Genomic DNA, 10,419 nt, shown 5'->3' on the forward strand with positions numbered 1-10,419 from the left:
ATCTTTTGAAAGTGTGATCTCAGACATCAGGTTGCCTGGATTCATATAAATTAACTTAGAGCTAATATACTCAAACTTTTGAGGAATCTATGAAATATACAGCTCTTTTCTGATTTAAATTCAGGATATGAACAATCAAATTTATATTTTTTTCTGAAAGACAAAAAGTGTGTGAGAGAAGGTTTAAAACTGGAGGAAAAAGAACAAAGTGGAGAAAGTGGAGTAGGCAGAAGATGGATAAGGTAGTGAAATAAGGGGACATAAGGTAGGAGGGAAAACAAGAGGGAGAGCTTCAGAAATATGATGTTTCATGTATTTGGCCTATGGCTGCTACCCTCACCCTTGCCTGTCTCGATTCCAATGGACTCAAGGCATCTCAGTTGGTCTAGGGCAGGGAAATTTATATAAATGTTGCTTATTTCACGAGTTTTGAAATTGTCACTCAATGTCTCTGACTCAAGCAATCAATAATTATTTTTTAAACCTCAAATAAATGTTGATCCAGTCATTTCATGTCTGGTATTATTATTATTATCCAACAACTACTCTGCCCAAATTGTTTGCTGACAATTTTTCTCTAGTAATTTATATAACTCTTTTCTTGCTCAAGACATGGGTCCAAGTGTGCATGGGTGTGCACGCGCGCACGCACGTGTGTAGGTGTGTAATATGTGGAAAATGTGAAACTATTCATCTTATACTTTACTTTGATAACTAGAAGACAGAGCCAAATTTAGCGCTAAACTATGAATGAACTCTATATCCTCGGTATGTGTGATCTAAAATTCTTTCTAGATTATATAATCAGTAATATTTTCTCTTTTTTCTGTTCACAATTATTATGTTGCCTAATATTTTTATCTGTAATGGATTCTTGTTAGGTATATTAAATTAAAAGGACAAATGTAAAGCCATATATTTTTGCTTGAGGATTTGCCATGCTTTACTTTTGAAGCTAGCAGAAGGAAAGGAGGACTAACGTTTTAAACTCAAAAATTCTGAAGGGCAAATATGAATGACCTGAAATCTTTCAGACTGAAGAGAAAGATTCATTTCATTCATAATCAAAACCTGGAAGAAATATATCCAAGAAGCAGACACGAACAAGAAGTGTACTGACTCTTATAAAAAATACAATTTATTTTCAAATAAGCTCAGTATTTGATTGGATTGAGTGATTACACCTTAATCTTTTATATCTCAGGGAGGAAAAAGTAAATAGTTTCTTGAAGAATAATATATCAAGTCAGAACGATATGATTTTTTACATGTGATGTATAAAATACATAAAATAATTATGCAAAGAAGCAGGGATATGTGACATGTAATTAAGAGAAAAATAGCCGACCACAAATGGCTCAATTGTCGAAGTTAGCAAAGAGTATAAAATAACTTATATATTTAAAAATGACACAGAGACTCATGGAACATGGACTATAGACTAATGGTTACCAGAGGGTTGGGGTGGGGAGAGGGGAAAGGTACATGGGGTAAAGGGGGTGAAATATGTGGTGAAAGAAAGAAATCTAGCTAGACCATGGGAGGTGAATACACAGTGTAAATATATATATATGCCTTATTGTTAAAGTGTACAGCTGAAACATTGGATTTTGTTAACCAGTCACTATAAAAAAATATATATATATATATATATATATATATATATATATATGAAATAAAATTAATTGTTTGGGAAAAACATGGTGGAGTGAGAGACATCCTCAGATTTCGCCTCTTGAAACAAAAATAAGCTGAACATCTAAAACTCAACAAAAAACACCCAAAGTGCACACCAGCATGTCTGAGCGTGGGATCTGCGCATAAGAGCTACCACAGGTCAGAACCCCGGGTGTCGGGCAGTGGACTTGGAGAAATAAAGAGGCTGCCTCTCACAGCCTCTGAGCTCCTTGTAGGAAGACGGGGAGGGGTGAAGGCGCAGCGACTTCTTTGAACAACCCTGCCTGGAGGTGCCGGGACTTGTACGTAGCTGGCAGCAGGGCCCAATCACTGGGGCAGAGAGCAGAGAAGCGGGATAGGACCGTAGAGAAAAAACAGTTGATTTTTGCTGGTCTCAGATGCAAAGCCGAGGCTGAGCCTCCGTCTCCAACCCCCAATCCAGAAGGCCCCTCCCCCAATACCTTCTGAGACCAAACACCGAGGAACCCCTGGGGAATCTGAGCAAATGCTGCCTCTGGAGCTACCTGCAGGAGGAGGAAGAGGGGAGAAGGAGCAGTGACTTCAAGCTGCGAGTTCCCTGAACAGCAGAGCATGGGAGGGTTCTGGGCTCCTCGTGGCCAGCCAACTGCAGGGCCCAGTCATCAGGACAGAGAGCGGAGAAGTGGCCAGCAGAGAAACAACAGTTGATTCTTATTGACTGTGGTTTCAAAATCGAGGCTGAGCCGCATCCCCTCACCCTCAACTAAGAGGGCCCCTCCCCCCATACTCACCAAGACAGAAAACCACGTAGCCCCCGGGGAATCTGAGCAAAGGCTACCAAAACTACTGCTAACACTGACAGGGACTGAAATTGAGGGTAGCAAGCATGATTAAATATCTATCAGAAAATAAAAATGCATTTGTAAAGCTTTATATAAAGCAGGGCTCCAAGAGGCTTAGACCCCACCTACTGGAAACCAAAGGAAAAGCTCCTTCTTTGCAACAGGCTAAAAAGAGACCTTTATATAATAAATCTTTCTGGGAAAAAAGCAGAATACATTTCAATTAATTCCCAGGCAGAGAAATAGTCCATTAAATACCGTGAACAACCAAGATGACGAGGCATCTCAGAAAGAAAGAGAAAAATCTCCAGAAAATAAGCTTATAGAAATAGGGTCAACCAAATGGAGAAAAGGATCACTGATATCTAAGACAGAAATATTGAAATAAATCAGAAGGAAGATGAGAGAACCCAAAAAATGAAAAATAATGAAAGAGAAATACAAGAACTACTTGATACCATCAGGAGAGGAAACATAAGAATAATGGGCATTATCGAAGGCAAGGAAAAGGAGCAGGGACTAGAAAGCATTTTCAGACAAATAGTGGACGAGAATTTCCAAAATCTAAGGAATTAGCTGGAGCTTAGAATTGAAGATGTCAACAGAACACCCAATTATCTCAACCCAAAAAGGCCTTCACCAAGACACATTGTATTAAAATTATTAAAGACCAACAACAAAGACAGAATTCTCAAGGCAGCCAGGGAGAAAAAATGGTAGCATATAAAGGAAAACCCATTCAATTATCCTCGGACTTCTCAGCACAAACTTTACAAGCCAGAAAGCAATGGAATCAAATATTTAAGCTATTAAGTGAAAGGAACTACCAGCCTAGAATAATGTATCCAGCTGAACTCTCCTTTAGATACGAAGGAGAAATAAAGACTTTTCCAGACATACAAAAATTGAGGGAATTCTCCAAAACAAGGCCTGCACTACAGGAAATACTGAAAGGGGTCAGTTCACCTAAAACAAAATGTCAAAAAACAAAACAAAACAATTAGGAGTAAAGTGGCGATCAGGCAAATAGAAGCAGAGGAGTGCAACCCTTAAAAAGTACAGGGCATTATAAGCTTATATAATAAGAAGAGACTAGTTATAACAAGATAGTGATAAATATTTAGCATAGATAGGAAAAAATTGAGATAACAATGACTGAAAATGTGGAGGATTCAAAGATTCAACTTCATGAAGGGAAGTGGAGATAAGTCATGCACAGAAGAAAATAGAAGACTGTATATATATATATATATATATATAACTATCCTTTACATATTCATAATGGTAACCACACATCAAAGATTCAGAACTGAAGTATATAACATAAAACAAGAAGGACCATAGGGAAAACCCACAAAAGCCAACCAAAATAAAGAAAACAGAAGCACAAAGGCAAGAAAGCAATGGAAACACTGAGTTACCAGAAAGCAAAAGATAAAATGGCTATAAGAAGACTCATATTTCAATAATCACTCTAAATGTAAATGGAATGAACTCACCATTAAAAAGGCACCAAATTGCAGAATGGATCAAAAATCAAAACCCAACTATACGCTGCCTCCAGGAGACACATCTCAGCTCCAAACACAAATATAGACTCAAAGTGAAAGGGTGGAAAACTAAATTTCAAGCAAATGACATTCAGAGAAAAGTGGGAGTAGCAGTACTAATATCACATGAAATAGACTTCAAAATAAAAAAGATAAAGAAAAATACCGAGAGACACTTCATAATGATAAAGGGAATCATGCACCAAGAAGACATAACACATTAATACCTATGCTCCCAATCAGGGAGCCCTGAAATATGTAAAGCGAAAACAGAACTAAAGGAAGAAACAGACCAAAACACTATCATAGTAGGGATCCTAAATACGCCACTGTCAGATATGGACAGATCATCCAAAGAGACACATTAGACAAATTCCACATAATTGACATTGATGGAGCCTTCCATCTCAAAGCAGCTGTTTATACATTCTTCTCTAAAGCACATGGAACATTCTCAAGAATTGTCTACATATGGGAACACAGAGATAGCCTCAACAAATATAAGAGGTTCGAAATTATACCAACCATATCTTCTGATCATAATACCTTGAAACTAGAGATCAACTACAGAAAGAAATCAGGAAGAACCACAAATACATGGAGATTAAACAACATGCTACTGAAGAATAACTGGGTCAGAAAAGAAATAAAAAAGAGAGATCATGAGATACATAGAAACACATGATAATGATATTAAAAATTTGGGACATTGCAAAAGCAGTCATAAGAGGAAAGTTCATATCATTACAGACCTTTCTCCAAAAAAAAAAAAAAAAAGAACAAGCCCAAATAAACAACCTAACACTTCATCTTAAAAAGTAAAAAAGAAAAAAAAAATGAAGCCTAAATTCAGCAGAAGAAAAGAAATCATCAAAATTAGAGCAGAAATAAATGAAATTGGAAACAAAAATACAATAGAAAATATAAATGCAAAAAGAGCTGGTTCTTTGAGAAGGTTAATAAAAGTGACAAATCCCTATTTAGACTCACTAAAGAAAAAAGAGAAAGGACACAATTTAAAAAAATTAGGGATGAAAGAGGGGAAATTATGACTGACATTGCAAAAATGCAAAGTACCATACAAGATACTATGAAAAGTATATAATACCAAATTTAATAACCTAGAAGAAATGGACCAGTACTTAGAAAAATACAGTTTCCTAGACTGAATCAAGAACTGAAAAATCTATAGACAGATCAGCAGTATGGAAGTTGAAACAATCATCAAAAAACTACCAAAAAGTAAAAGTTCAGGACCAGATGGATTCACCAGTGAATTTTACCAAACATTCAAAGAAGATTTAATATCTATTCTCGTCAAATTCTTCCAAAAAATCGAAGAGGAAGCAATACTTCCTAACATATTTTACGAGGCCAATATTACTCTGATACTAAAACCTAGTAAAGACAACACAAAAAAAGAAAACTACAGACCAATATCTCTCATGAACACAGATGCAAAAGCCTTACTAAGATACTAGCGAACCAAATACAGCAACATATTAAAAAGATCATACACCATGATCAATAGGGCTTCATCCCAGAGGCACAGGGATGGTTCAACATACACAAATCATTAATGTGATACACCACATAAACAAATTAAAAAATAAGAATCATTAATGTGATACACCACATAAACAAATTAAAAAATAAGAAACAAATTAAAAAATACACAAATCATTAATGTGATACACCACATAAACAAATTAAAAAAAATATCAATAGATGCAGAAAAAGCCTTCTATAAGATACAGCATCTATTTATGATCAAAACATAACAAAATCGGTATAGAAGGAAAGTACCTTAACATAATAAAGGCCTTATATGACAAACCCTCAGCCAACATTATACTTAATGGTGAAAAACTAAAAATCTTCCCTCTAAGATTAGAAACAAGGCAAGGTTGTCCACTATTGTCACTGTTATTCAATAAAACATTGGAGGTCCTAGAGAGTGCAATCAGGCAAGAGAAAGATATAAAAGGCATCGAAATAGGAAACAAAGAAGTCAAACTGTCACTAATTGCAGATGACATGATTCTCTATATAGAAAACCCTAAAGACTCCACAAGAACACTACTAGAAACAATAAGCAAATACAGTAAAGTCTCTGGATACAAAACCAACATTCAAAAATCCATAGCGTTCCTATACTCTATTAATGAAGCGTCAGAAAAAAGAAGTATAAAAAGTAATTTCTTTTGCAATTTCAATGAAAAGAACCAAATACCTAGGAATACATTTAACAGAATATGTGAAGGATCTATATAATGAAAACTACCAGACCCCATTAAAAGAAATCGAAGAAGATACAAAGAAATGGAAAGATATTCTGTGTTCTTGGATCAGAAGAATCAACATAGTTAAAATGACCATATTACCTAAAGCATTATACAGATTTAATGCAATCCCCATCAAAATCTCATTGGCATTTTTTAAAGAAATAGAACAAAATATCATCAAATTTGTATGGAAGCACAAAAGACCCCAAATTGCCACAACCATCCTGAGAAAAGGAACGAGGCTGGAGGCATCACTCTGCCCGACTTCAAATTATACTACAAAGTGACAGTAAACAAAACAGTATGCTATTGGCAAAAAAACAGACACATGGACCATTCAAACAGAATCGAGAGTCCAGAAATAAACCCATATTTATATGCGCAAATAATTTTCGACAAAAAATGCCAAAAACATACAGTGGAGAAAGGAAAGCCTCTTTAATAAATGGTGCTGGGAATACTGGAAAGCCACCTGCAAAAGAATGAAACTGGACTGTTGTCTATCACCACATACCAAAATTAACTCAAAATGGATTAAGGACCTAAATATAAGACCTGAAACAATAAAATGCATAGAAGATAACATAGGAACTAAACTCAAGGACCTTGGACTCAAAGAGAGTTTTATGATTTTAATTTCAAAGGCAATAGAAATATAAGGTAAAATAAATGAATGGAACTACATCAAACTAAAAAGCTTCTGCTCAGCAAAAGAAATCGTCAACAAGATAAAGAAAGAACCATCCAAATGAGAAAATATATTTGCAAGCAACACTTTCGATAAGGGCCAACTATCTAAAATATACAAAGAACTCATATGACTCAACAACAACAACAACAACAGAAACGATTCAATCAAAAAATAGGCAGAGGATCTGAAATGACACTTCTCCCTAGAGGATATACAAATGGCCAACAAACATATGAAAAGATGCTCAACATTGCTAGCTATTAGGGAAATGCAAATCAAAACCACAATGAGATATCATCTCGCATCTGTTACAATGACTACAATCAACAGGGCATGTAACAACAATGTTGGAGAGGGTGCAGAGAAAAAGGAACTCTCATACACTGCTGGTGGGACTGCAAATTGGTTCAGCCACTATGGAAAATAGTTTGGAGGTTCCTGAAAAAGCTAAGAATTGATCTACCATATGATCCAGTAGTCCCTCTACTGAGTATTTACTCCCAAAATTTGAAAAACCATATTCGAAAAGATATTTGCACACCGGTGTTCATAGCAGCTTTATTCACAGTGGCTTAGACATGGAAGCAACCGAAGTATCCTATGATAGATGATTGGCTAAAGAAGCTTTGGTACATATATACAATGGAATATTACTCAGCCATAAGAGAAGATGAAATACTGCCATTTGTGACAACATGGATGGACCTCGAGATAATCATGCTAAGCGAAATAAGCCAGGCAGAAAAAGTTATAAATCACATGATATCACTTTTATGTGGGATATAAACCTAAAAGCAACAAATGAGCAGGACAAACAAACAGAGATTCATGGACATGGACTATAGACTAGTAGTTACCAGAGGACTATAGACTACTGGTTACTAGTGGGGTGGGGGAAGATGGGCCAGGTAGATGAGGTAAAGGGGGTCAAATATAGTGTTTAGAGGGAGTGGGTAAAGGAGATCAAATATATGGTAGCTGAAGGAAACTGGACTTTGGGTGGTAAACACACAATACAATATACAGATGTCAAATGATAATGTACACCTGAAAATTACATAATTGTATTAACCAATGTTACCCCAATAAGCTTAATTAAAAAAAATAAAAAATAAATAAGTAAAAAATAAAATAAAATAAATTAATTAAAAATATAAAATAAAAAAGATATTAAAATGTTGAAAAATGAAAGAAAAAGAATGTCAGTAGAGAAATGGAATATATAAGAAAGGACCAAGTGATAATTTAGACTGAAAAGGATATGAAATTGTGAATTTAATATCTTAAAAACAGGTTGGATACAGCAGAAGAAAGGATCAGTGGAATCAAAGACAGTCAGTTTTATTCAAACCAGTGTACATAAATTATAATTTGAAAAATCAGAACAGATAAATACATATATACACAGAAATAGTAATTATTTTATTTAAGAGTTTATGCTTCAGACTCTACTGGGAGTGTTACAAAGTTCACAGGACCATATTATCTCTACAAAGCAATATGAAATTTGCATTATATCTGCTTCCATTGATTTCAGATAAATGGGATGTAAACTTGTATACCTTTTGAGGCACAGAATAGGAAGAATTTAAAAGTTTTGTTGTATAAGTAGTAATGAAGAATTCACAAACTTTGCACACAATCTATTTGCTTGCAGGCTATCTGAACATTGCAGTGAATTAAATGGATAGCTTATTCTAAAATTACACTTTTGGCCTAACTTTCATAACACTTTTCTCTGATTTTACTGGTATAGATCATGACTGCCTAGCCCATTTATAAATAGAAAGAAAAGAAGCATGATGCCCAAAGGTTGTTAGTTCATCCATCTTTGTATTTAATGTATGTCTTCAAAAGACCATCACACTGTTTCATGAATGGCTAAAACATGAAGTTGAAGGAATGACACACTATCTACATTATGATTATGATTCAATTATTTTTCTGAGTATGATGGGAAATGCTTAATTGCACTTTCTCTTTGGAGAGATAGGTAGCTAGAATGTTAAATAATTGAGAAACTATTTTATACATTTGTAAAAATAAAGAAAGCAATATTCGCTGCAGTGACATATTGAAAAATTTTAGAGAAGGTCTATGTAAAACGCTTTACTCCAAGATATGCTTAGCATAACAGAAATTTCAGGATGTGGTGATGGGTGTTGAAAAAGCAGCACCAATAGGAATAAATAACATTAACATTGTGATTAATTTTAAGTCATTCTTGAGCACAACCAAAATTAGAGTTATAAAACCTGGCCAAATTTTCCAAATCACTTTGCATGCAGTGATCAATACATGATTGTGGCATATAATAGAATTATCATAAAACTTACATCTGGAGATATACATGATTTCCATATGTGAATTGGAGAATGCTTCCCAGTCCCATGTAATAGGACAGATGTGGCTAATTTAGGGACCTTACATTGGACAGTCTGATAATATAAGACTCTGAAATATCCACAGAAATTCATATGCTATCATTGTAATCTCTTAATGGCATTTTTAATTTCTTTGTTTCTTAGAGTATAAATGGCTGGATTTAGAAGAGGTGTGATGACTGCATAAAATACAGCAAGAAACTTGTCCACCCAGGTGATACTAAGTGGCCACAGATAGATGAATATGCAAGGCCCAAAGAATAGCACCACCACTGTGATGTGGGCAGTACAAGTGGAGAGAGCCTTAGATGTCCCATCCTTTGAGTGCAGGAGGACAGTAATCAGAATATAAGAGTAAGAGATCAGCAACAGAATGAAGCAGGTGGTTGCCAGTACTCCACTGTCAGCATTTATCAACATTTCTAGAATATAGGTATCCATGCAAGCTAGCTTTATCACCAATGGAATGTCACAGAAAAAGCTATCCAATTCTCTGGGTCCACAGAAGGGCAGATTTATAATCATAGAAAGTTGGCTTATTGAATGCACAAAGCCAATGATCCACGATGTCAGAACTAACCCGATGCATGTTCGTCTGCTCATGATGCTGGAGTAATGAAGTGGCTTGCAGATGGCCACATAACGGTCGTAGGCCATTGATACAAGTAGCACCATTTCACCTCCTCCAAAGAAATGTACAAAGAGAACCTGACACATGCAGCCTCCAAAGGAGATGGTCTTTTTTTCCTTGAGAAAGTCTGTAATCATTTTAGGGGTAGTGACTGAGGAAAGGCAGAAATCAATGAAGGAAAGATTGGCTAACAGGAAGTACATAGGGGAGTGGAGATGAAGGTCAGAGATAATTAGGAGCACAATGAAGATGTTACCTAAAATGGTGATCAAATAAAGCAAAGAAAAAATCACTAGGAGGACGGCCTGGAGCTCCCATGAATCACAAAGCCCAAGAATAATAAATTCAGACACCACGGACTGGTTAACTTCTTCCATTTC

At 35.5% G+C, this 10,419-nt stretch overlaps 1 protein-coding gene across 1 annotated transcript; it reads right to left on the minus strand.

Annotated features, from left to right (window-relative positions):
* Window positions 1–9,507: 9,507 nt before the first annotated feature.
* LOC120587133 (olfactory receptor 4K15-like) lies at window positions 9,508–10,419 on the minus strand. The gene has a single exon (XM_039843811.1). The coding sequence runs from the start codon at window positions 10,414–10,416 to the stop codon at window positions 9,508–9,510; it is 909 nt and encodes a 302-aa protein (XP_039699745.1). The 5' UTR covers window positions 10,417–10,419.

The sequence above is a fragment of the Pteropus medius genome, unplaced genomic scaffold (genome assembly GCF_902729225.1).
Source record: "Pteropus medius unplaced genomic scaffold, Ma_sr-lr_union100, whole genome shotgun sequence".
Lineage (NCBI taxonomy): Eukaryota > Metazoa > Chordata > Mammalia > Chiroptera > Pteropodidae > Pteropus > Pteropus medius.